Source organism: Lipophrys pholis, assembly GCF_963383615.2.
Source record: "Lipophrys pholis genome assembly, chromosome: 9".
Taxonomy (NCBI): Eukaryota; Metazoa; Chordata; class Actinopteri; order Blenniiformes; family Blenniidae; genus Lipophrys; species Lipophrys pholis.
The window spans coordinates 30,450,206-30,476,926 of NC_137639.1; the positions used below are offsets into that span (position 1 = coordinate 30,450,206).

The following is a 26,721-nucleotide window of genomic DNA, read 5'->3' on the forward strand; positions in this document are numbered from 1 at the left end:
AGAAGCTAAATGACACGAAACCTGAAAACGAGCGTCTCGGCAGTTTGTCGTCGTTTGTTTTCATTTGTTCGTTCCCACTGGAAATCCAGTTCAGCTCCAGGGCGTCTCCACAATAAAATAATCTCAAGCAAAAGACACATTTTCAGAAAACTTTATTCCTAAAAGTCAAACTTTTTTCACAGTAAAATCGTCACTATTTCCACAAAACAGCTTTTTTAATCCAAAACATTCTAATAAACACGTCAAACTGGTTTTATTGAATCAGAATTATTTTATTAAATTTCATTGCAATTCAAGAAAATATCAGATTTTTTTTATTTTTGTTGAACAAAGTGACGCTCCATCGGAATTTTTTTTTTATATTTTTAAATAAGTAAAACGGGACTTTGTATAAAAAAATATTTTTCATAGTAAATTGGCGAATTAAGAAGAATCTACAACTCAAAACGCCGCCATTGAAAGGTTCCTGTTAAACCAACAAAATAATTTAATAAAATCAAAGACGACAGAATGAAAAAGCTTTCAACCTTTAAAAAAAAAAAAAAAGAAAACATTCACAAACAGAATCTGTTTGTGAAATTAGCGTTAGCGGTGTGAACGTGTTGCTGTTAGCGAAGTATTTCTTTTGTCGTTCCTGTAAAAAGAAATTCTCAGATTAACAGGTAAACATGCACAAAGACTTCAGAGGAGACAAATTACTGGAGTGTTAATCTGATGAAACGTGTTGAGATTAGAGAGTGTATATTGAGATGAGAGAAAGTACATGGTGAGATTAGAGAGTGTATGTTGAGATTAGAGAGTACATGTTGAGAATAAAACCCCAGAAGCCTCTGGATTTCGGCAGATTATTGCTGAGGTTTATTTTGCTGAGATTATAAGAAGGCTCCGGGGTTGGACCGAGGGTCTTTGAGGTTCCTGAATCGGTGCGTGAGCCAGACTCCCAGAACCTGGAACCAAGATACAGCCGGTCAGTTCTCCGGAGGGACCAACCAATCACAGTGTTGGGTTTGACCTCTGACCTCTGAGAAGCTGAAGAAGAGCCCGAGCCCTCCGACGAAGCGCAGCACCTCGCCGGCGTAGCTCTGGATGGTGTCAGAACAGGTGTCGCAGGTCCGAGCCGGTTCCGAGAAGCATCGCTGCAGAACCAGGGACAGAACGTCAGTCAGAGTGGAGGTTCCTTCAGCTGAATGTTAAAGACTGTTAATCCAGATTACCAGCAGAACGCTGGAGCTGCTGGAGGCGTTTCCACCGTGCAGGATGGTACTGTACCAGACGGGGCAGTACGGTACCATACGGGGCTGGATGGTACCGTACCGGACCGGACGGGACAGTTCTGGTTTTCATGTGTTTCCTTGGCAAAAATTGTGAATAGTACCGTACAGTACCATACAGTGCCGTACCGAACTGTACCAGCACATCCTGCGCAGTGGAAACGAGGCTTTGGGCCGCGGGAGGAACTGCACCGACTCTGGTTCTGGACGGTTCTTGCTCTCTCTTTAAATAAAGGTGAAACAGGAAGCTCTCACCGCAGGACAGGAGTCGTTGGCGTTAAAGGAGGAGAAGCCGCAGCAGTCCAGAGTTTTCTCCACATCGCTCTGCGTGCTCTCCGACCTGTTCCAGCCCATCTCCAGCAGGTGGTTCTGTGGACAACAACAAACTGAAGAGGTGGAGCTCCTCCACCCTGAGAAGTTACCGGCACCATCGCCGACTGTCCTCAACCAATCAAACGCCATCCATTTCTTCTGATGAACAGGAAGTCACAAACTCACAGCAGCCACGGTGGAGTCACTTTCACCTCTGTGGTCTTAATGTTCTGGCTCATTCAATGTGTGGATCCACCCGACAGCGACGCCACGAACTCACCTGTTGGTCGGCGTTGAGCGACAGACACGCACAGGAAATGGAGAACTGCAGGACGAAGGCCGCCGACAGGACCATCATGTACTGCCGTCACATTAAGGACGTTAACGCCAACGTTCCCGTCGGCGACACGGAGGAGACTGCGGTCTGAAGGATACGAAGAAGAGCAGGACCTGGTGGTGCTTCAGCGCACCGCACAGCCCCATGAGGGCGACCAGGAAGAGGACCACGCCCACGCCGATGACGCCCGCCACCACCTGGATGCTGGACACCAGGTCGAACCATTTGCCCCACGCCGCAACTCCCACCAGCAGCAGGCTGACCAGCTAGGGGCAACACAGGGAGGTTAGGGGGGGGGGGGGGCTGTCTCACGCCATTAGCTTTAGCATTAGCAGAGCGGCTGTCTCACCGTTAGCATTAGCAAAGATGCTGCACACTGAAACCAGTAAGTGTTCAAACAATAGCTTAGGCTAATGCTAACAATATTTCAGTAAACTCTTCACTGGAGGAGGAGCCCGTTTAATCTGGATTAACTCCCGACAACAACATGGAGCAGCATTAGCTTCATGTAGCATTAGCTTCATGTAGCATTAGCTTCATGTAGCATTAGCGTCCAGTGGTTCATCGTATGAAAGAAAGTGAAGCGAGTTAAATTCGGAATGTTAGCCATGAAACGTGAAAGACTGCAGGTGAAAAACACAAGTTCCCCGAAGCAAAGAAGAACTGGAGGTGCCAGTTCCCAAAACCTAAAGATAAACGAGAGAAAAACTCGGAGACGATGAAACAAACAAGTTCCCTCCATTTCACCGAGACGTTCCCTGAAGACGATTCTGTTCACGACTCCAGTGAAAACTTTAAATAATAATAGAATAACTTGTAACTTAGTTTAATAGAACTGGAAAGACGTTTCAACACGTCTTCGTCTGAACAGGAGAGAAACTTATAACAAAAAACAAGTTCCCTGAAGAAAAACTAAAACCATGAGATTACAAACTTCCGGTTTCTGAACCAGGAAGGGGAAAAATTTAACGAGAAAAAGCCACGAAACAAGACAACAGAAACAGCATCAAAAAGACAAAAAACTACCACAGAAAATACAAAAACAAAAGAATAATTACAAAAAGAATCACAAAAAGGCAGAAAATTTTATCAAAAAGGCAGAAAATTTAAAGAAAATTAAACCAAAAAGGCAGAAAATTTAAAGAAAATTAAACCAAACAGGCAGAAAATTTAAAGAAAATTAAACCAAACAGGCAGAAAATTTAAAGAAAATTAAACCAAACAGGCAGAATGGCCTCAGGAAGACACAGAGAAGCAACACTGCAATATAAAAACACAAACAAAAACAAAAACATTCTTAATAACATAAAATGATCAACAGAACATTAATTTATCCAAAAGACACAAAAAGAGCTGAGATAACAAAGAGAGAGAATAAAAGTCATCTAAGCCTCAAACTGAAATAAAAGGAGACAAAGAGACTATAAAGATTTTAAATCACAGAAAAAAAAAAACAAAACAAGAAAGAAACTAAAATAAGGTGAAAAGTTTCCGGATCGTTTTGATTACACGTGAACATCCGGGTTCTTCGTCCGTTTCGCTCACAAGTCAAACTGAAACTTTGTCTAACGTGAACTTTGACCTTCATACTCACGATAAAAAGGATGTTTAGGGCGCAAAGTGCGTTTTTGGTGCAGATGAATCCTCCGCAAACCATCGCTGCTGCGTAAAGTCGCGTCCTCCGTTCAGATCCTCCTCACTGCTCCTCAGATCGCCGCAGGTCCTCCGCTCTGCTCCTCCTCACCTGCTCAACAGGTGATCGCCTCCAGCTGAGCTCCGCGAGCGCTTCCGGGAGAGATCCCGCGCGCTGATTGGTCCCTTTCCAAACCACCCAAAAACACTCAAATCAGCCTTTAACGTCTATTTCATACTCTCACTTCATTCATTCTTCCCTGTTTTTTTTTTATTTTGTTCGACAGCCATTTATTCAATAGTTTATTTTGCTCGCAGGTGAAAAATTACAACAAAATGATGGAAAAAAAAATGAAGCAAAAGAGGCAAAACTGAGAACAAAAACACAAAAAAAAGATGAGAAAAACACTCAAACTGGACACTGGAGACCAGCAAACAACACGAACGGCAACTTCCACACAAACGACAAAAGGCTTCACGTTAATATACACAAAATGAAACACACAAGATGATCGCAAAGATCAAATAATGACAACCAACAATTCTTCATGAAACTATCAGTAAAAAAGAAAACGATACGCAAACACAAGCCTCGAACATGCAAAACAACAACAGAGACAAATTGATCACATTGATGACGAGATGATCTTGAATATAAATCACATATAAAACTTGAATTAAAACTAAAATTAAAATCCTCTGAAGAAAGAAACGCGAGGGATACTTCAGATTAAATATGTAATTTGACCTCAACCGTTTCACTGTTTGAAAGTTGTTAAAGTTTCAGTAAAGTTACTCTGGCGCCCCCTGGTGGTCAAAACTTCACGAACCACAAAGAGACAATGAACAAAGTAATGAAACAGTAAAAGACACGAAGGAAGAAAACCTGTCAAATAAAAAGGTAGTTTAGAGACACAAAGTGAAGAGAGACGTCACAAAATGTCCTAAACTGACTGTTACGTTTTCTACTAACTTTTATAGAAATTCTATGACGCTGTGGAGCCAGAAGCTCTTTTCTACTGCTGGAGCTTCTGGTTCTGCTTCTGTCCCGGAGGCCCGGGTCAGCTGGAACTGAGTATGTAAATACCACTGTCTGGTACTACTGAATACTGTAAATATTACTGCTGCTGTTACTGTGTTTGATTCCTTCTTCTTATTGAAACACTTGAGACACAATAAAAAACAAAAATGATCCAAAAAAAGGCGAAAAATCACATAAATTAATTTTAAAAAGACCAAAACTGTCAAATGACCAGATAGAGACACAGCGTGAACCACAACACGACTCTTCCTCCTCCTTTTCACCCCCTCACCCCCCCCCCCCCCGGTCTTGGAGGACTTGGAGTCCTTCAGTTTGTCGTGTTGCGACACCACAGAAGAAAAAGCAGAAGCTGACAGGAAGTGAAGAAGAAGCTTCTCTGTTCAGTCGACAAACATGAAGACGGAGCCGCAGTACGTGACCGTGGTCTACAGGGGAGATCTTTCTAAACCGGGTGAGTCCAGGACCAACCAGGACCGAGAGGAGGAAGATGCTCTATAATCTGATGTGAGAGGAGGGAGATGCTCTATAATCTGATGTGAGAGGGGGAAGATGCTCTATAATCTGGATGTCAGAGGAGGGAGATGCTCTATAATCTGATGTGAGCGGGGAAGATGCTCTATAATCTGGATGTCAGGGAGGGAGATGCTCTATAATCTGATGTTAGAAGGGGAAGATGCTCTATAATCTGGATGTTAGCGAAGGAAGATGCTCTATAATCTGGATGTTAGATGAGGGAGATGCTCTATAATCTGATGTGGGGGGAGATGCTCTATAATCTGATGTGAGGGGAAGATGCTCTATAATCTGGATGCCAGAGGAGGGAGATGCCCTATAATCTGATATGAGAGGGGGACGATGCTCTATAATCGGGATGTTAGCGAAGGAAGATGCTCTATAATCTGGATGTTGGAGGAGGAAGATGCTCTATAATATGGATGTTAAAGAAGAAATATTATCTATAATCTGGGTGTTGGAGGAGGGAGATGATCTATAATTTGGATGTTTGAGGAGGAAGATGCTCTATAATCAGAAGCCCCGCCCCCTGCATTAGCATTAACCATCAGAAACTCTGTTGTTGTTGTTGTTGTTGTTGTTGCAGAAAGGATGACTGAGGTGGAGACGATCTACGACGAGGTGAAGACGGAGCAGCAGATCGTCTCGGTCCCAGCAGGTCGTTTCACAGCGTCTTTACGAGTCTTTCATCTCATCCGAAACAGACGGTGATTCGATTCATGTTTTCACAGAGACTGAAGACGAACGTCCGTCCCGCCCGACGGCCGCTGTGGTCATGGCCTGCGTTCTGCTCTGCAGCCTGCTGATGATGTCAGCACTCGTTGCCTTCAGCCTCCATTGTGAGTCACGGCTAGAGGACTCGTGAGCCCCTGGTGGAGGACTCGTGAGTCAGTGAAGGACTCGTGAGTCGGTGAAGGACTCGTGAGTCGGTGAAGGACTCGTGAGTCGGTGAAGGACTCGTGAGTCGGAGTAACAGCAGTTTCTCTGCAGTGAGGAACGAGAACCAGCAGCTGCTGACGGAGAAAAGTTCGTTACAGAGACAAACCGAGGAGCTGAACCGAGAGAAGAACCGACTCAACTGGACCCTGGGAGTCATCCTGAGTCACAACAACTTCTCAGTGCTCACACACTGCCCACACAAAGGTTGGTCCCGTGACTCAGAGCCGGGGGGGCGGAGCTGTGGGACGGGGCAGGCGAAGTGGGTCGACACTGGACAAATTAGTTTGAACGACTGAACGAAGCATGTGAGATCGTTTCACACTGCAGATGTTGAGACTCGTTTTCTCAGTCGTTTAAACGAGTAACGTCCAGGTTCAGGTGCAGACCGGGCCGGCAGACCCTCCAGGGAGCATCTGTGGGATGTGCAGGGCAAACGGGGCACCGAGTCTCCGGTCCTAATGTTCTGGCTGGTCGCAGTGTCAACACGCGAACGAACAACGAGCTGCAATCAGCCGCAAAGCATGATGGGAAAACTGCTCTGAAAGCATGTTGAGGGAAAGTAGTTCTGGTTCTGGTTCTGTTCACAGTTTGCAGACCCTGTCTGGACCGGTGGTTCTGGTTCGGGTCCAGCTGCTACCAGTTCTCAGAAGATAATTATTCTTGGTCTTGGAAAACCTGGCAGGAGAGTCGAGATAATTGCAGATCACAGAGCGCAGACCTGGTGGTGATCAACAGTCTGGAGGAGCAGGTGAGACTCTGCTCATCAAACCTCACCTCACCTCACCTCATCTCACCTCACCTCACCTCAGTCCTTCAGTTTCTCAGATTATCATGAACCAGATCACGGATTACTGCCCAGCGATTCGTCTGATTAGTTTTGTAGTTTATGAAGCGTTCAGATGTTAAGAAGTTAAGACGTTAAGACAGTGAGCGCCAATGAGACGAGATGAGAGGAGATGAGAAGAGACAAAAGGGGACAAGGGGACGAGATGAGGAGACAAGATGAGACGAGGGGATGAGACGTGACATGACAAGGATACGAGACGAGACGTGATGAGGAGACGAGATGAGGAGATGAGATGAGACAAAACGAGGAGATGGGACGAGACGAGACGAGACGTGACAACATGAGCAGACAAGGGTACGGGATGGGACGAGATGAAAGGAGAAAAGGGGACGAGAGAAGATGAGGAGACGAGACGAGACAAAAGGAGATTAGACAAGGGGATGAGACAAGACGAGATGAGGAGACTAGACGACGCGGGGAGACAAGATGAGAAAACGAGACGAGGAGACGAGACGAAACGTGACAAGGAGACGAGAAGATAGAGACGATACGAGACAAGACGTGACAAGATGAGGAGACAAGATGGGGAAACGAGACCAGGGGATGAGACGAGACATGACAAGGAGACGAGAAGATGAAACGTGACGAGGACATGAGGAAAAGAGGAGATGAGATGAGACAAAACGAGGAGACATGATGAGTCGATATCAGAGGGAACGTCGTCCTGACAGACGGTTTGACCCGCAGACGTTCGTCAACAACCACACTGAGAACTACAACGATGAGAATCACGGCTACTGGATCGCTCTGAGCAACAACAACACGGCCGACTGGACCTGGGCCGACGGGACAAACTCCACCCTGACGTAAGTACCGCCAGGAAACGTGTCCACACCTGACCTTTGACCTCCGTGACACAACTGAAACAACCGCGATGGTGAAACGACGTTTCGACACTCTGACTTCCTCAGTCAGTGAGCGGCGGTGTTTCCAGTTCGACCTGTGATGAAGACGAGCCGGTGAAAGTCATGATAGCGGATTTATCTTATAAACATCCAGGAGGAGCTCCGCCTCTTCATCGCTCCAAACAAACAACAGGAAGTGGCTGGCGCCATCCGCCAGCTCCGAACCAGGAGGGGTGCGAGTGAACGTGGCCTCAGCCTCCACTGGGGGCGGAGTCTTCAGGAATCCAGTCGTCGCTGCGTTTATGTGTGAAAATCAAGAAACGCTGAAAAATATCATATCCACTTTAGTATTTATTGATTTTCCTCATTTTATCAACACAAACAGAAGTGGAGAGTTTATCCTGAACAAACACAAGACACACATAGGAGATGTAAGAAAAAGAAAGAAAACAGAGGACGAGGTCCTGTTGGGAGCTTCTTAATACTTTGTCTCTTCTTTTGCCGTCGATTGTTCTTTCAATTGTCCGTCGCTGTCCAGGTTCTTCCACTCTTCTTCTTGTCGTCTGTCGATACGTCACTTTTTAGATTGTGTAGATTTCCTGGATTATGTCCGTTTTCCGTTCCGTGACCCAAATAAAGTCCCATACAGCTCTTAGGAGTGTTGTATTTTAGTGTAGTGTAGTGTCTTACTACGATCCATCCACTGACCATGTTCCCCTCCTGCAGTACCAAACTAGAACTTCTGCACATGCTCAGTAGAGACAATCACAACAAAGTTTCCTCCGTGGTGTCACGACTCCCAGTCCATATTCTCCTGGACTTGGTACTTTTATTTTGACAGTCACCGTAATAACAATCCAACTTGGTACTTTTATTTTGACAGTCACGGTAATGACAATCCAACTTGGTGGTCCGTCCACTAGAACGTTCTCCTGTTGTTAATGTTTAGACTCCATTGTTCTCTGTTGTGTGTGTGTGTGTGTGTGTGTGTGTGTTCTTTCTTTAACTAAAACAAACGGCAGCACCCACTAGTGGACCGACATGGAACCTACACCCCAGAACGTTGCCTTGTGAAACTTCTCTGACACCAACCTGTCGTTTTGGCCTCAGCGTGGAGGAACCGGTCCTGACCCGCTGTGCTCCTCCTCGCCAGGTTCTGGCGGCGGCAGCGGAGCAGCTACCGGGTGTCGTGTGTTCTGACCCACCGAGTCGCCGACAGCCTGGAGAACTGGAGCAAAGCCAGCTGCACCATGAAGAACCGCTGGGTCTGCGAGAGACCTGCTCTAATCCGACGGGACGAGTCGGATTGGAGACCTGCTCTAATCCGACGGGACGAGTCGGATTAGAGACCTGCTGTAATCCGACGGGACGAGTCGGATTGGAGACCTGCTGTAATCCGACAGGACGAGTCGGCAGCAAACTGAGTGCAGGAAGATTTATCATCTACCTGGTTATTGTGTTGATCAGTACCTTGATATTAGTTATCGAGTTAAAAGAATCCAGGAGCCGCCGGTTCCTCTGGTCAACATGGAAACTTTGTTCTGTTGCTTAAAAAGACTTTCTGTCAGAACAAACGTGTCGAGTGGAACTCTGTCCGACTCCTGCCACCTTTATTTCTTAACTTTATTCTCATGACTCAAACAAGAGTTTGGTGAAACAGTAACTGCTGAGCCTCAAGGCGCCACAAACCGTGGCAGCCCTCCCACCGCTCACCACCGCACGAGGCCAATTTAAACAATGGTTGCTGCAGACGAATAAAGACGCTAAACAGGGACGGAACTCTGTCCGTCCTGGAACCGAGCGCAGAGCAGCGACCGCGGATTTTACCGAACGATTCTCCCGCGACCCCACGTTTGGTCTCAGGACACAAATCTGTTTTTTTATTTTAAACAAAAAACAATATTCTCTTCGACGTTTACAAATTTTTTAAATTTACACAGACCCACATATATTCAGAGCTGCTATGAGCAGCCAGACCTGTAGATGGCAGTGTAACGAGAAGCATGAAGCCATGATAGCCAATCAGAACCCTGGAAAAAAATAAGACGTCAAGAATTGTGATGTGAATCTCTTCCTCCTCCTCTTCCTCCAGTGTTTCTGTTCAGTTTGAGAAGAAAGTCTTGAGCAGCATGAATTTTTTTTTAACTTCCAGAATCCTCAGATTGAACTAAAACTGGACGGACAGCTTTATTCTGCTGCGGCAGGATTAAAACTCAAACCTCCTAAAATGAACGCGTTGCTAATCTGAACACTTCGGTCCCGTTACACAACAAACGCTTCACTAAAAATACACAACCTGTCGTCAAGAGACGTCCTGCAGCGCCGAGAAACAGGAAGCTGCTTTTCATGAGTCGGCAGAAAAAAAAACCCTGAAATAACCTCAGAACACAAACACGTTCTTCATTCTCATGAATTTTTTACTTTTAACTGATAAAAGTTCCACCATCTAAGACTGGTGAAGAGCCTCAAAACAAGAGCGTCGCCACGGCGACCTTATCACACACACACACACACACACACACACACACACACACACACACACACACACACACACACACACACACACACACACACACACACACACACACACACACACACACACACACACACACACACACACACACACACACACACACACACACACACACACACACACACACACACACACACACACACACACACACAGCTAATCTTTGCTCTTCTCGTCTGTTTTGTTCTTTTTACATTTCTTTCTTTTGGTCTTTAAAGTCACTTTCTCCTCTTCCTCTTCAGGCTTGCTCTTCCTCTTCACCTCCTCTTCCGGCTCGCTCCTTTTCTTCTTCTTCTTCTTCTTCTTCTTCTCTGGTTGACTCTCGTGTGACTCCTCCTCTACTTTCTTTTTCTTCTTCGGTTTCTTCTTTGGGTTTTCTTCTTCTTGCTCCAGACAGATTAACTCTTCCTCCTCCTCCTCCTCTTCCTCGGCTCTCCTCTTCTTCTTCTTCTTCTTCTTCTTGGGCTGAGCGTCGATCACTTCGACGCTCTCCGTCTCTGCAGACTTCTTCTTCTTCTCCTCTGGAGGTTTGTCCTCCCGGGAGCCGCCAGCTGACGAGCAGCTCTCTGATTGGCTCTTCCTGCCGTACTTGGCCATAAACTCCGCCTCCTGCTGCTCCAGGCGGGCGAGCTTGGCGCTCATGGTGAGGCCGTGGCGAGCGCCTCTGCAGGGACAAACAGGCGTGATGAAGGAGGATGAAGGAGGAGAGCAGCTGAAGCTTTTCTCTCTGAACTTACTTGTGAGCAGTTCGTCCTCCACAGACCTTCATCATGTCCAAGTCTGAGAGCCTGTGGAGAACCGGGAGGAACCAGGAGGGCCGGGAGGAACCAGGAGAACCGGGAGGAACCAGGAGAACCGGGGGGAACCAGGGGGGCCAGGAGGAACCAGGAGAACCGGGAGAAACCAGGAGAACACGTTACAGCTCGGGGGTTGATCCTGCAGTCATAACTCCGCGTCGGAGGCGGGTCTCACCTGGTGGTGCTGGAAAGGTCCAGAGTCTCGTCGTCTTCCTCCGAGCTGCTGTCCTCTGACTCCGCCTCCTTCGGCTCTGGCTGCTCGCAACCCGATAGTAGAGTGGCCGACTGGAGAGAACAAACAGACGCTCTGCAGGTCACTGCCACCCTCCAGATTATAGAGCATCTTCCTCATCTAATATCAGATTATAGGGCAACTTCTTATTCTAACATCCAGATTATAGAGCATCTTCATCCTCGAACATCAAAACAAGAGTGCATCTTCCTCCATGACACTCCAGATCATAGAGCATCTTCATCCTCTAACCTCCAGATTATAGAGCATCTTCCTCCCATAAAAACACTAAAACATCTCAAGGTTTAAAAGAACCAGACTGAAGCAGTGAAACCTTCAGGAGGATAAAAACTTTACCTTCACAAAGCAGCCGTACAGTTTAGATTTTTCCAGCGCCGCTTTTCGAGGTTTCTTATTGGAGACCATCCTCCCCTCCCCCTCCCCCTCCCCCGTCTTCTTCAGCTGGACACCATCCTGAATGAGACAGAAACAAACTGCAGTTCTGAACGTGACCTGAGGACCGGAGGTGTTTGGAGTAGATAATAAATGGATAAATAATAATCATAATAAATGGATAAATAATTATAAGAAATGGAGGCGAGGACGTACGTGGTCGGACTCCACCTGCAGGCTGGACGAGGCCTTGTTGAAGACGTGATCCCACCAGTGGAAGGAGAACTGCTCACCTTCTTTATGTCCCACCTGAGAGAGAAACTCTGGAGCGTCACTGCTGCGACTCGGAGGAAACCAGAGAAACGAGTCGGAACTCAAACTGGACTCACTCCGCTTTTGTCACACTTCACTTTGACCTTGATGGCCTCCGAGATGCCGTTTTCAGATCGACCCAGGCCTTTTCCTGCACACACACACACACACACACACACAAAATGATCACACACACACACACACACACTGGTCACAGTCAGAGTGTGTGTTTGGAGTCTCACCGTGCTCCCAGCCGTGACGAAGCAGCTGCTGCTCGGCAAACTTCTGCCCGCGACTCTTCTCCTGCACGGCCTCGGCCATCTGCACAAACACACAGTGAGTGTTTCATTCACAGTCCGAGCCAAAGAGACCAGGTTCGATTCCCAACCCTCCACAGCTGCAGCTTTGATGGTCCTATTGAACTGGAAGTTTTTCTCATTTAGTTCAACTTCACCGGTAAAGAGCCATTTGCTGTGTAACAGCGATAAGAATGTAAAAAACACAAGAAACACAAAAAAAACAGTTAAAAACACAGTAAAATAAAAAGGTAGACGGGGCATTAGCAGCGCTCCTTCAGTGTAGTTCAGTGCAGTCGCTCCGTCAGCAGCATCAAGACACGATCGAGAAATTGAATAAAACACAGAAGCAAACAGGATAAAATAAAGAATTGAACAGATTCATATTAACAGGAAGCTGCTGAATCCTGTTTGAGGGTCACTGGAGTCCAGCAACATTTCAATGTTTACCTGCCAGAATATTGTGGAAAAAACGGTAAGAAATTTAACCTTTATGAAGGTTAAATTGAAGGTTTTTATCATGATTATAAAACTACACCGTCTCCAGAATATTCCAAAGATTGATCATGAGTCTTTTCACCTTAACTGTTCTCATGAAGTTACAACATTCAACACAATAATCATTCAAAAAACAAAAAAAACCCTGAAATGATCACGAGACATCAGACGTGCATGAAAGTTTAGAGCAAAAGTGACTAAAAACAATATAAAAAGCAAACCACTGCTTCTATTTGAAGTGAAAACAATCATTAAAAAGACCAAGAAAGCAAAGATAAAGCTGCAAAAACAACTAATGTGTGAAACAAACTGGGCAAGTTTAGAGCCACTCTCGTTGAAAGAGATGTCTGGCATGATAAATCACTTTTACAGAAAAAACAAACAAAAAAAACTCCTGAATTTGAGAATTTTAGACATAAAATCATCTTATTCTAACGTCTCCGTAGATTTGGCACTAAACAGCTCATATTCCTAGTGACATTACATGAAGGCACGAAGCTCTGAATCTATTAAATTTATAGCTTCATACCATGTTTTATTATCTAACACACATTAACGTGCAAAGTTAATCTAAAGCGTAAAAATAAAGAGTGTGTGTCTGGGAAGTAGCATGTTCGGGGATAGCCGGGTTTTAATCTGAGCAGCAGAAACGATTCAAGAGGTTAAATCATCCGCCTTTAAAACCACATAAATAAAGATTTTAATTTACCTTTTCAGAATATTTACCGGTAAAAAAAACTCTTCTGTGAAGCCTGCAGAGCTAAAAACAGATAGCAGCCATGTGGCTCCACCCGGAAGCTGACATGACACCGGAAATACGTCACATGTCCTCCTCGTCCTTCTTCTTCTGCGAGTGAAATTTCAGCCGCAGAACGTTTCTCCTCAAAATAACTTCAAAAGTGATTAAATCGGTTATTAAATCTATTCGACAAATCTTTCTTACTCATTTCAGAACATTAAAATACAAACATCAGTTTGTTTTAATTAATTAGTTAATATTTCACTTTTATACAGATTTTATCATTAAATAAAGAATCTTTGCTGTCAAACACTTTGACACACAAATACTTAAAATATGGAAGTAACTGATTACTTATGCCGACATTTCTCGAATCCATCTGCATTATTCAGTGTGAGTTGTCCATAATTTTATGGGAAAAATAATGTTGTTGTTTTTTTATCCCGAAAGAAAATTGATCCTGAGAGAAACTACAGATTGAACACCGACTTTAGTCAACCAAAGTGTAAGAAACTTTACACATTAAAAATACGTTTAAATGTTTGAAGATTTGGCGGCACACTGCAGCCCAGCGTGACAATGACAGGAGACACCAGTAGATGGCAGCATTTCAAAACAATGAAACAACCAGAGTTTCTGAACGTCATCTTTATTTGAGTTTTATTCTGAAAGCTGCACTCTAACCTCACAGATTATCCCCACTGCTGGATTATAAAACATGTAAAAGACAGAAAACATCCAGAATCATGATATTTCCAAATGTGCATCTTTAACTATGTTTTATTTATAATTATTGCTGCATTTCTGTCCTTTTGGGGGAATTCGGGGAAAACGATTCTTTCTGGTTGTTTCTGAGACTTCGTGTCTCGATTGAGAAACTTTTCACTGTTAAAAGAAGATTCAGGCTGTTTTGTCACTTTAATTCACTCAGTCTGTGATGACTTGGGGATGTTTATGGTCATTTTATGGAACGGGTCTTGAAGTTTTGAGATATTTAGCAACTTGTCTCTTTGAGTTCACTCAGCTTCTTATTCTAATGTGTTTCTGACTGACTGACTGACTGACTGACTGACTCTCTCTCTCTCTCTCTCTCTCTCTCTCTCTCTCTCTCAGTGAACTAGTGTCACAGATTTAATCTTTAGTGATGCTTTTGAATCTTTTTGAAGCCATTTTGTTTCTTTAAAGTCACTGTTTTTCTTTTTCTCTCCTGCTGGCGTGTGTGTGTGTGTGTGTGTGTGTGTGTGTGTGTGTGTGTGTGTGTGTGTGTGTGTGTGTGTGTGTGTGTGTGTGTTTGAGATAAATGGTCCTGACGGTGGAAAAATCCAGCACCTTCAAACACGATGAATTTCTGCACTTTATTCTTTGTCTGTATTTTGTGGACGACAGTAATGACCCCCCCCCCCCCCCCCCCCCCCACACACACACACACACACACACAGCGCCCCCAGACCTCCTCACTGTGAGGAAACTACTGGAACTAAAAGTAGAGATGAGTTTCCTGCAGGCCACACAGAAGAACCTGAACCTTGAAGACAATGAAGACATCGAGGACCCCCCGTCTCCACAAAGGAGGGGGGGGGGGCTTTATCTCAGGCCTGCTTGTGTTTATCAGGAAACGTGTCGGAGCACAAACATGTGAAAACAGCCGGTTTTCTTCATTAGGGAGTGAAAACTGAGACGACGACAGATTCTGGAAGTTTTGAACAGAAAACTGGAGCCAAAGATTCCGACAGCGTCTCCGAACGGAGAAATACTCCATGACGATGTGCTGCAGATCACCATCAAGAGAAGAGTGATCAAAACGTGCAGAGACGAGAAGTGTGCACGCAAAAATGACCACGGAGACGAGCACCGAAACTCAAACTGGAGAAAAAAAACTAACAACTAACGATGTGAAAAAGAAAACGGATTCAATCCGACAAGACACAACTTACAATCGTGTGCGACTGAAGAGACGCAAAACCTCCAACACGAGTCCAAAATGTGACCAAATCTGAGCAAACAAACAAACAAAAAAAAACTGTACAAAGATATAAAACAAGATTAAATGACTAAAAAAAAAAACCCAACATGGCAGAAAACCTCCAAAGATTTAAAACCATCAACTGAGGACAAAGAGTCGAAAGTCTGAAAAAATAAAAAAATCTAAATGGGAACCAATGGAGCTGTTCTGAAACACACACACACACACACACACACACACACACACACACACACACACACACACACACACACACACACACACACACACACACACACACACACGCACACACACTCAAGACAAAAACAACACTCCCCCCTCCCTGTGACAGTTTTTCCACTCCCCCCCCACAGACCCTCCCCCAGTCAGATGCTCCCCCTCTCCCCCCCCCCCCCCCCCCCCCTCTCTCCTCCTCCCTCTCTCTCTCTGAGCTCCTCTGGATGTTGACTCCGCTCCCACACATTTTAGAAAACAAACGCTCCTTCTTGGTTTTTCTTTCCTCCTGTTATTTCTCTTGGATTCTGTTTTCAACCGGGACGTCAGAGACGGGAGATTCTGGACTTCAGGCCCGGCAGGGTGAGTGGAACATCTTCAATCACTGCATTTCTCTGTGATCAATGGGTGTGAACAGCCCGCCGGCTCCGCAGACTTTACCAAAATGGTCAAATGCACAAGTCAGTGAACAAAATGTGATGCACTGGAAACACTTGTTCACTTCAGGCTCCAGAAAATCCTTTGTTTACTGGCGCTGGACACAAACTGAGAGTATTTTCTGGATTTGAATAAACGCTCACATCCTGCATTGTACAGAGTTGCTGCACTTTAATTTGGAAGTTTGCAGGTTTTCAGGGGTTTGGTTTGAATCAGTGCAGAAAAAGTTCCACCGAGTTGCATGAAAACGTGTTTTAAGGTGAAACGACTAAAGTGTTGCTGTGGTTGATTCTATGTGGCTCCAAAGTGAAAATACGAGACAAAGGAAGTTTTATTTTGAAATATATCAGTTGTTCTGTTTTCTGACATCACGTCACCACTTTGGACACTTGCTGGTTTCTCGTTTGGTGTAATCTCTGGATCTTCCAGCTCCTAAAAGAGAGAAACGCTCTGGAATGTTTTCCTCGTCCTGTATGGATCCTGGTGTTGCTCTGGATCTGCTGAGTCCCAGAACCAGATTATAGAGCCTCTTCCTCCTCTAAAATCCACATTATAGAGCCTCTTCTTCTAACATCAGATTATAGAGCATCGTCCCCCTCTAACATCAGATTATAGAGCGCCTTCCCCCTCTAACATCAGATTATAGAGCCTCTTCTTCTAACATCAGATTATAGAGCATCTTCCACCTCTAACATCAGATTATAGAGCATATCCCTCCACCAACATCCTGATATTTTCAGTTTAGATGCAGTAACACTTCTGGCCTGCAGGGGGCGGTTCAGTTGACGGTTGTGTAACAGGCTGTTACACCAACAAATGAGTTTTGTAGAGAAACAAACTGAAAACAAACTATAAAGAATCTCTTGCTGACAAATCCCCTCGTTGAAAAGACTCCGTCGGTTCTCTGACTTGAAGCAGTTTTCATCTTCAGCAGGTGAAGTGGCAGCAGGTCTCGTGAGGTCTTCTCCTCTGGGACCAGATCGCAGCGTCTCGGGGTAAATGATGGCTCGTCAGCCCCGCTAGCTAGCTAGCTAGCTAGCAGGTTTACACGTTGGGCCGGTTGGTCTTATTCCAGATTTCTTTCTGACAGCCTTCAGCTGGTTTCCATCTCTGAACCAAACTGTTCTGAAGCTGCTGGAGGGACAGGTTGTGCCGTTCGCCGGCTCTGGAGCGCCCACTAATGGCGGCTGGCCGCTTGACAATTAAGTGGCTTCGCACAGTTGATTTATTCAATTTAAATGTTTGACGCTTTTAGTGAAACCATAAACTGACTCTTCATCTGAAAGTTGACCTGAGTGAACCTTCAGACCTCCTCCAGACCTGCTCCAGACCTCCTCCAGACCATATCAGACTTCCTCCAGACCATATCAGACTTCCTCCAGACCGTACCAGACCTCCTCCAGACCATATCAGACCTCCTCCAGACCGTACCAGACCTCCTCCAGACCATATCAGACCTCCTCCAGACCGTATCAGACCTCCTCCAGACCATACCAGACCTCCTCCAGACCATATCAGACCTCCTCCAGACCGTACCAGACCTCCTCCAGACTGTACCAGACCTCCTCCAGACCGTACCAGACCTCCTCCAGGCTGTATCAGACCTCCTCCAGACCGTACCAGACCTCCTCCAGGCTGTATCAGACCTCCTCCAGACTGTACCAGACCTCCTCCAGACCGTACCAGACCTCCTCCAGACCATATCAGACCTCCTCCAGACCGTATCAGACCTCCTCCAGACCATATCAGACCTCCTCCAGACCGTACCAGACCTCCTCCAGATCCCCTCAGATCTTCTGACCGCTGGTGATCGGGCTGAAAGGAAAGGTGTTTGTTCAGGAGGGGTTGCAGCCAGGTTCGGAGGATATGTTTAGTTTGTAGACGCCACGGACCAGAGACACAAAGACGGGAGAGTCGATGATGAAGAGAAGGAGAGTCGTTAACATGAATCTGATCCTCCTGTGCCTATTGCAGCGCCTCGCGGGGGCAGCCAGTGTCTGCAGCCCATCTAAACATCGTGATCTGACAAGGTGGCCGCACACCGTCTGTTACCGACGTGGCAGCCTGACGTCTGTTTGGACCGTCTGTCCTCCAGATCACCGGCTCCAAAACCTTTTATCGCTGAAGCTCCACAGAAGCTCCGTAGACTTCCTAACCAGTCCAGCACAGCGCTAACTCAGTGAGACATATATATATATATATATATAAAAAGGTAATACGGTCCATGCCCTCTGTGACCACTAGACGTCACTGCATGACGACAGAAGGCTACCACAGTAAGTCTTCCGAGGCTAAAAGCTAAAAGCTAAAAGCTGAGGAACAGAAGGTTCTGGAAGAGCAGCCGCTGCAGCATCAACAAGTTAAATGAGTAAAATCAGTTAATAAAGTCAATTCAGACAGTTTCTTATTCACACAGCAACACTATGAAAATGACTTCCGTTTCCACGGAAACAGCAGAAACCGACAACGTTGTAGTTTTCATGTTGGGCCATTAGTTGGTGCTGTTGTTGTTGTTGTACTGAAAGCACACACACATACAGCAGAGAACAATCAGCTCCAAACTTTAACACTGGGAGAACTCTTATTATAGACGGAAAAAAAGGTTAAAACAACAAAGAGCTCGAGGATTTGAAGACGAGGAAGAAGACGACAAAGACAAAGAAGAAGAAGGAGAAGAAGAAAAAGGTGACGCCAGATGAATATTCCTACCACAGCCTTATATAAGCCTTTCAAGCCCATGTGCTCTGCAGCCGGCCACATAATTTAGAGCAGATTGGCGTGCGGCCCTGCAGCTCGGGGGGGTGGGGTGGGGGTGGGGGTTGTGGGGGTTAGTCGCTCGCTCCGCTCCGCCTGTGGAACATGTTCAGTTTCATTGGTCTCGGGCTCAAATAACAATAAAAAAGTGAGGTCGGGGGGTTTGGGGGCTGGAGGAGGAAGAGGAGGAGTGGGAGGAGCCAGCAGTGGGCCATGCAGTGACCACAGAGTTCTGGTACAGTGGTGAGGGTCTCTGCCTGCAGTTGGTGGTCGGTGGGTGGGTGGAGCGGCGGTGGAGACATTGCTGGTTAAGTTCTGCCGGCGTCTCGCTACAGCGTCGGAGCGCAAAAGACTGCAGGCCAACAAAACTCCAGAGACTAAATTACATAAAATACACGCAAAGTACGAACTCCATTCCACCATTTGTGATGAAGACGAGGCTCCTGGTCGCCCCGGTGGATTGTTGGCAGGGCGGCTCTGAAGGGCCCGTTTTAGATTTCAAGTGAAAACGCTTAACTTTCATTGCAACTTTTCGTCATAGTAACTAGTTCTTCTGCACATGCTCAGTAGAGCCAGGGGAGGGGGGGGGGGGGGGGGGGGGGGTCAACATGTCATATATATATGATGAATCTATACTGTTAATTCCCACCACGGGGGTTCATTGTTAGTAACAGTGAGTTTTCACCTGCATGAAGATTGATGGGGCAGCTGGAATTAGTTCAGGTTCCCCTGGAAGTGGTTCCAGTTGGTGGCGTGTCCACAGGCTGGCTACGTCTCAAGTTCTAAAAAAGGTTTGAAGAAATCTTCAGAAGTGATATGACAGCTCTCTGTTACTCTCAGAGTATTACAAGAGTGGCTGAAGAATCTTCAGTTTGTGTCACTTAAAGAAAACGTTTGAATATTTATCAATTCGACGAGTTTTAAAAGAGTTTTCACTGTGAAAGAGAAACTCTAAAAGCTGCTTTGGAACTTTTAACAGCTTATATTAATCCCAATTACTCATAAATCTCTTTTTCTTAGTTGTGGATTCTTTGTTTTTGGGAGTTTTAATACTTTACTGGCTTCACGTTAGACTCCACTCTTTCATTGTTTTATTACCTCCCCATGTCTTCTACCCATCCCATTTCTTTAGAAGTGTTTTTAGTAATAGCTACACAGAATTCCCCCTTTGAGGTCGGAATTCCGAGTTAGAACAGGGAAAACGTCAAAGGCTCCGAGTTGAACTCTTAGTACGGCTGTGTGTGTGTGTGTGTGTGTGTGTGTGTGTGTGTGTGTGTGTGTGTGTGTGTGTGTGTCTGTGACGTTACAGTGTAACTGGAACGCTACCAACTGGGCTTCCTGACCAGATTCCGAGTTCCCAGATAAATGGAATGCACTCTAATAAATCCTAAAACAGATAAAGTCTTAGTAGAGGTGTGGGTTGTTTTGGAGGGTGGTAGCTCCAGACCTGCACTGTTCGGCACAAAAAGGCACTTTTTGGCTGTAAAAGTGAAAAATAAATAAAATCCAGTTTTTCCACCGGAGACGTTGAGATTTGCATGTTTGACACAAAGTTCCCCTCGTCGATGTTTTTCTTCAATCCATTGCTGCGCCGCCATCTTCAGGCTCGTATTCCTTCTTTTTGCATTTTTGTTTTTCTAATTCTGAGAGATAAACGTCGGCCCGGAGGAGCCAAGAAGACAGATTACAAATACTTGTCAGCATCTCCAACTGAAAAAATAAAAAAAAAGATCTTTGGCAAAGAAATAATGTGAAAATAGTTCAGCTGTTGGAAAAGGAGGTGTGGAGGTTTAAAGGTGTGGAGGTTTAAAGATGTGGAGGTTTAAAGGTGTGGAGGTTTAAAGGTGTGGAGGTTTAAAGGTGTGGAGGTTTAAAGGTGTGGAGGTTTAGTGTGGAGGTTTGGAGCAGATTCCCTCTGAAGCAGCTGAACGGACGACGGTGAACCGGAGAGTTCCACTAAATGAAGTTAAAAGAAGTTAAATGAAGTTAAATGAAGTGTACGAGCAGAATGACGTGTTGTGCTGGAAGCTCTACAAAAAGAAACGTCTTCAGTCCCCCCCCCCCCCCCCCGCTGGTGTTTTTACCCAGGACGTCCTGTGTGTGGGGGCTTTTGTTTCTGGTCCTTATTGCCCCCAGGTTTCCTGCTGTGTGGGGCAGATATTTCCACCTGTCAGTCCAGACCGACAGCAGAGCAAGACACTGCTCCCGTATCCATGACGACCTGATTGGTCCTTGTATTTATTTAAAGATGTTTTCAGTTCAATGACCCGCCGCGGGGTCCGTTCACACGACGACGGCGCTCCAGAGTCACTGAAAACACGACTTTTTGAAAACGGCTCTTATCCAAAACACATCTCCGTGGTAACGGAGGAAAATAAGGCTTTGTGGAAACGCTCGGGCTTCATCTCTGTGTAGACGCTGCTACTGCGCCACGGCCGCATCAAAGCTTCAGCCGCTGGACAGTTAACGACACAGGCGGTAGTTTTCATGGCGGGAGTTTGTTGTTGTTATCAAACCACCGGCTGTAAACGTTAACGAGAGAACTCAGACATTCGAAGTTGGATTGTTACTTACAGACGTCGTTTGGGGGAAACGTTGTCGTGTAAGCGTGAAACTTCTCTGAAACGAAAACACAAAACGAAGCGTTTTCACTAGAAGCGTTGCCGTGGAAACGGACCCTGAAATCGCTCGCCTGGTGTTGCCAGGAAATGGGTCGGGTTTGCTTCGCCCGGTGCAGCCGCGTGGATGTTGTTTCTGTCCAGGATGTCCTGTGTGGTGGCTCAGGTCGGCCCGGAGTGGAGGGATGGAGTGGGGTGGGGGTGGGGGTGGGGGTGGGGGGGTGGGGTCGGCTGCAGGGCAGCACTCGTGGCCGCTCAGGTTTTCAGAGTTAAGATAGTCAGGCAGTGACTTCCAGATGTGTGCAGGACGGGCCGTCTGGAGAGGAGGGAGCGTTTCAGGCTGTTTGCGAGGAAGAGAAGGATCTAGAATGTGGACTTTAATAAGCCGCAGGTTTCCAGCTCGTCCTCCAGAGAGGCGGCGCGACGCCAGCCAGAGGTTCGGCTGTAAATCAGCAGGGCTTCACGTTGGAATTCACCGTCCCGAGCTGGACTTCCTAAAAAACAGACGGAGGTAGCAGAGGAGATAAGAACCCAGAACTTCCCTGCTGGACTCTTAACTGGACTCGGCTCCTCGGGTAGAGACCACATCGGAGTCCCACCATCTCTAGAGGCCTCCTTTGGTTGCTTCTGGTGGTTCTGGCTGCAGGAACCAGGCGACGTGCCACCATCTTTAGTTTGATCTGAGACCACCTCTATGGACCCCCTGAGACCACTTCTATAGACCACCTCTATAGACCCTCTGAGACCACTTCTATAGACCATCTTAGACCACCTCTATAGACCAACTCTATAGACCCTCTGAGACCACCGGTATAAAATCCTGGGAGGGATCGTGATGATGAGGAGCAGCTGAAGGCCGTTACAGTAAATAGTCAGAGGAGCCTCGTCCTTGAACGTTTCAGTGACAACGCTGCTCGGAACCACTGAAAACAACTTTTTGAAAACAATCAGGGTCAGTCTCCTTGTAGAGGATGGAGACTCTGGTCCTGGTCTGGTCTGGTCCTGGTCACCATATTGATAAGTATTTTTCTGCACATGCTCAGTACAGCCAATCAGAACAATATTTCCTACATGGTGTCATGACACCCGGTCCTTACTCTCCTGGGACTTGGTACTTTTATTTTGACAGTCACCATAATAACAATCCAACTTGGTGGTCTGTCCACTAGAATGTCCGTGTTCTCCCAGTGTTCCTGTTTAGAGCTTAATGTTCTCTGCTGCATGTGTGTGTGTGTGTGTGTGATTTCATTACAGAAACAAACAACAGCACCCACTAGTGGCCCAACATGAAAACTAAATATTTTTAGAACATTGCTGTGCGAACCCGAAACTTTTCTGAAACAAAAAACCCAAACGATGCGTTTTCTCTTGAAACGTTGTGGAGTGACCGGGGACAGAGTCTGAACTCAACTGCAGGTTGAGAGGAAGTTTATAAATCCGAGTCAGCAGCTCTGCCAGAGTCATGGTCTGATTGCTCACCTTGGCTCAGGGTTTGGACACCAGCTCACCCACCGCCTGGTCGCGGACCGCCACGGCCAGCAGTGTGGATGTTGGTCAGCCAAACAGCGGTCCCAGGGAGAATAAAGGAAGTCTGTCAGTGCACATCTGTGTGTGTGTGTGTGATGGTGTTTAACGAGGTGTTTTTGTGATGACTCTGCAGTTTTTGCTGCAGCCTGTTTCCCCTCATGAGAAGCTGAAGTCACACAGTGAAGGTCGACTACAGACAAAACTGTGTGAGAGACTCGGGATGAAACGTCCATAAAGTCTTCACAAAACACAGAATGGCTCCTGACGTGGCGTCACGGTGCGGCAGCGGGAAGCCCTGCCGCCTCACAGGAGGAAGGTTCCGGTTCAAGGCAATGAAGGATGAGTGGATGAATGTTGCCTCTGCGTTTCAGAACTTGTTTACACGACAACGTTTAAAGATCGTTTTACTGTTTTCATTCCTCAAGATTCACAGTTACACGGAAACTCTTTGAAAACGACGTCCGTTTACATGAAAATGGCCGAAACAGTGAAAATGGTGTAGTTTTCATGTTGGGCCACTAGTGGGTGCTGTTAGTTTTAGCAATGAAAGGACACACACACACACATTAGCAATGGAACAAGTTGGATTGTTATTACGGTTGTAGGAAACATACGGGAGGAAGATGAGGAGCACGGCGTGTTTGAGTTGGGGTGTGTTGCAGGAGGCGGGGTTTCACATGGGAGTAGGTGTGTCCACATGAGGAAGTGTGAGTGTGTGTGTAAAGGTGCGCACTCACCTGTCACAGAGGAGTGAGAGTCACGGTTGGTAATAGCCGTAATTTTTGTTGACCGCTCCGCTCTGCTACACCACCGCTCCGTTAAGCTCCGCTACGCTAAGCTACAGTACCTCTACGATACCATTCATTCATTCATTCATCACCTTTTCCCCCCGTTTAATTCGCTGGTTTTCATTTCTCCATTCAACCATGTGTACGCTGTAATAGGTCTGTACGGTTTGGGATCAATAAATGCACCAGAACCACCCAGAACCACCCAGAACCCGAGGACCCGACCTCATACTCTCAGCGGCTAATAAGGTTGGTTAAAGAAGCCTGACTGTCAAAATAAAAGTACCAAGTCCCAATATTGACTGGGAGTCATGACACAACGGCGGAAACTTTGTTCTGATTGGCTCTACTGAGCATGTGCAGAACTACTAGTTATGGTCGTGACGAACAGCACCAGGAGCAGCGTTTACACCGTCTACACGGAGCCCAAGCGTTTTCAGAAAGTTTTGTTTTCGGCTGTTTATACGACAACAGAGCCGGAGTGTTTTTGAAAAGCTCCACCCTGAAGCCTTCTCCAAAAGTTGCGTTTTCAGTGACTCCGAGCTCCGTTGTCATAAAAAGACATCCGAAACACTACGAAAGCTTTGCGTTGTCACTTGAAATCGTTGCCGCGTCAACGGTCTCTGACTGAGACTATGTGTTGGATTGTACAGGTGCAATCTGGAGGTAGAAACACATTGAGTATTGTGATAATGTTGAGTACTGTGACAATATTGAGTATTTTGAAAATTTTGAGTATTTTGATGATGTTGAGTATTGTGATGATATTGAGTATTGAGATGTTGAGTATTGTAATAATATTGAGTATTGTGATGATGTTGAGTATTTTGAAAGTGTTGAGTACTCTGGTAATGTTAAGTATTGTGACAATATTGAGTACTGTGATAATGTTGAGTATTTTGAAAATTTTGAGTATTTTGATGATGTTGAGTATTGAGATGTTGAGTATTGTGAAAATGCTAAGTATTGTGATGATGTTGAGTATTGTGATATTGAGTATTGTGATGACATAGAGTATTGTGATGACGTTGAGTATTGAGACGTTGAGTATTGTGATAACGCTAAGTATTGTGATGACGTTGAATATTGTGATATTGTTGAGTATTGTGATGACGTAGAGTATTGTGATGTTGAGTATTGTGATATTGTTGAGTATTGTGATGACGTAGAGTATTGTGATGACGTAGAGTATTGTGATAATGTTGAGTATTGTGATGACGTAGAGTATTGTGATGTTGAGTATTGTGATATTGTTGAGTATTGTGATGACGTAGAGTATTGTGATGACGTAGAGTATTGTGATAATGTTGAGTATTGTGATGGTGAGAATTGTGATGACGCTGAGTACTGAGATGTTGAGTATTGTGATAACACTGTGTATTGCGATGACGTTATGATTAGTAATGAATAAAACGTTTGCTGTTCTGTAAACATGCTGAGTCATGGTTCGTTCTGTTCTCGGTTCATTGTGTAGTTTTTCACTTGCTGCTCTCAAACCAGGAAGATCTGAATCCCCCAGGCAGCTTCGCTCGTTCTGTTTCTGATGAAGCAGCTGAAGTGAGAGTTTTTCATTTCGGTCCAGGACTGAACAATGACACCATTTTCTGAGGTTTCTAGTGGGAGAAGTAGTTTTCCAGACAGGACTTCAGCTCCTGTTGCACCGTTTGCCGTGTTTTTGTTTTCTTCCTCAGCCAATGAGAGCCTTTCTCCACATTGGTAAACCATCTGCTGTGACGTGACGACGCTGCAGCGCCACACTTTCCACTCAGTCCCTCAGAAGCTGGGGAATGTTTTGAATTCTACAAAAGCATTTAGTCATTTTCTTGAGGGACAAACTCGGCGTCCTTCCAACTTTCAGGATTGGAAGACGCTTCAGTTGATATACATTCACACAGATTCAGACTTTACATGTATAACAAGTGGAATAAGGCCTGTGACGGCAGGTTGATGTATGGAGGACTAAACAGGGTTTCTCTGGGCCAGCAGATCCACTTTCCACTCGGTGATTTAGAGCTTCAGGCAGCGACACTTTAGAACCGGGACGTCCCGCTTCGCCCCGACCGTCCCACTCCCGACTCTTTGTTCTGCTCAGTGAGCGACGCCACGCTGGAAACCTGAGACGCTTCACATCGTCACTGATTTAGAGCCGTGAAACCAATGACCCTAATCTCATTAGTTACTCAGACGCAGTTACACAAGTTTCAATTCACTAAAAGCTGCAACACGACGTTAAAACATTTAGCTTCTCCCAGTCCCTTAGCATTCACTTAGCATTAGCATTAACCCTGGAGCTTCAGTAGCATCCAGATTACAGTGTCTTCCTACACTGACATCCAGATTATAGAGCATCTTCTTCCTTTAATAGCAAGAGTATAGAGCATCTTCCTCCTGTCACATCAGATTATAGGGGGTCTTCCTCCTCTAATATCCAGATTATAGAGCATCTTCCTCCTCTGACATCCAGACTATAGAGCATCTTCCTTCTCTAACATCCAGACTATAGAGTGTGTTCTTCCTCTAATATCCAGATTATAGAGCATCTTCCTCCCCTCACATCAGATTATTGAGCGTCTTCCTCCTCTAATAGCCAGATTATAGAGCGTCCTACTCCTCTGGCATCCAGACTATACAGCATCTTCCTACACTGACATCCAGATTATAGAGCATCTTCCTCCTGTAACATCCAGATAATTGATCGTCTTCCTCCTCTAACATCAGATTATAGGGTATCTTCCAGTTATATGCACATTATTAAGATTAAGTATTAATTTCCAAAGTGAAGTGAATTTAATCGATTGTAACTCTTTAATCTGTCTTTTTGATGGATGTAATCTGGTCAGTGTCGCCGCATCAGCTTGATTTGTCTC

General features: G+C 45.7%; 4 protein-coding genes across 6 annotated transcripts in view; 2 read left to right on the forward strand and 2 right to left on the reverse strand.

Annotated features, from left to right (window-relative positions):
- Positions 1–128: 128 nt before the first annotated feature.
- On the reverse strand, positions 129–3,707 carry LOC308114309 (tetraspanin-13-like). The gene is made up of 6 exons (XM_080471097.1): positions 3,515–3,707; positions 2,019–2,186; positions 1,864–1,944; positions 1,527–1,640; positions 1,020–1,136; positions 129–947 (listed from the first exon to the last, which is right to left on the reverse strand). The coding sequence occupies exons 1-6, from the start codon at positions 3,575–3,577 to the stop codon at positions 873–875; spliced, it is 618 nt and encodes a 205-aa protein (XP_080327223.1). The 5' UTR covers positions 3,578–3,707; the 3' UTR covers positions 129–872.
- A 1,217-nt stretch (positions 3,708–4,924) lies between these two features.
- Positions 4,925–9,962, forward strand: LOC308114347 (C-type lectin domain family 1 member A-like). 3 transcript variants are annotated; one of them, XM_080471159.1, is made up of 7 exons: positions 4,925–5,045; positions 5,694–5,765; positions 5,839–5,946; positions 6,098–6,250; positions 6,634–6,794; positions 7,581–7,699; positions 8,892–9,962. In XM_080471159.1, exons 1-7 carry the CDS (start codon positions 4,988–4,990, stop codon positions 9,082–9,084), a joined length of 864 nt encoding a protein of 287 aa, XP_080327285.1. In that variant the 5' UTR covers positions 4,925–4,987; the 3' UTR covers positions 9,085–9,962. The 3 variants fall into 3 exon arrangements, with proteins under 3 accessions (XP_080327285.1, XP_080327287.1, XP_080327286.1); XM_080471161.1 differs by having other exon boundaries at positions 4,931–5,045; positions 7,805–9,310; XM_080471160.1 differs by having other exon boundaries at positions 4,949–5,098; positions 8,892–9,324.
- A 177-nt stretch (positions 9,963–10,139) lies between these two features.
- Positions 10,140–13,645, reverse strand: gpatch4 (G patch domain containing 4). Its single transcript, XM_080471158.1, has 8 exons — positions 13,506–13,645; positions 12,245–12,323; positions 12,080–12,153; positions 11,907–11,999; positions 11,655–11,771; positions 11,241–11,350; positions 11,006–11,056; positions 10,140–10,932 (listed from the first exon to the last, which is right to left on the reverse strand). Exons 2-8 carry the CDS (start codon positions 12,321–12,323, stop codon positions 10,425–10,427), a joined length of 1,032 nt encoding a protein of 343 aa, XP_080327284.1. The 5' UTR covers positions 13,506–13,645; the 3' UTR covers positions 10,140–10,424.
- Positions 13,646–15,954: 2,309 nt separating this feature from the next.
- Positions 15,955–26,721, forward strand: part of pear1 (platelet endothelial aggregation receptor 1) — a 54,186-nt gene continuing 43,419 nt past the window's right edge. Inside the window, exon 1 of the mRNA XM_080471128.1 lies at positions 15,955–16,092. The gene's annotated coding sequence lies outside the window, so the exon portion shown is untranslated. The remainder of the gene's footprint in view (positions 16,093–26,721) is intronic.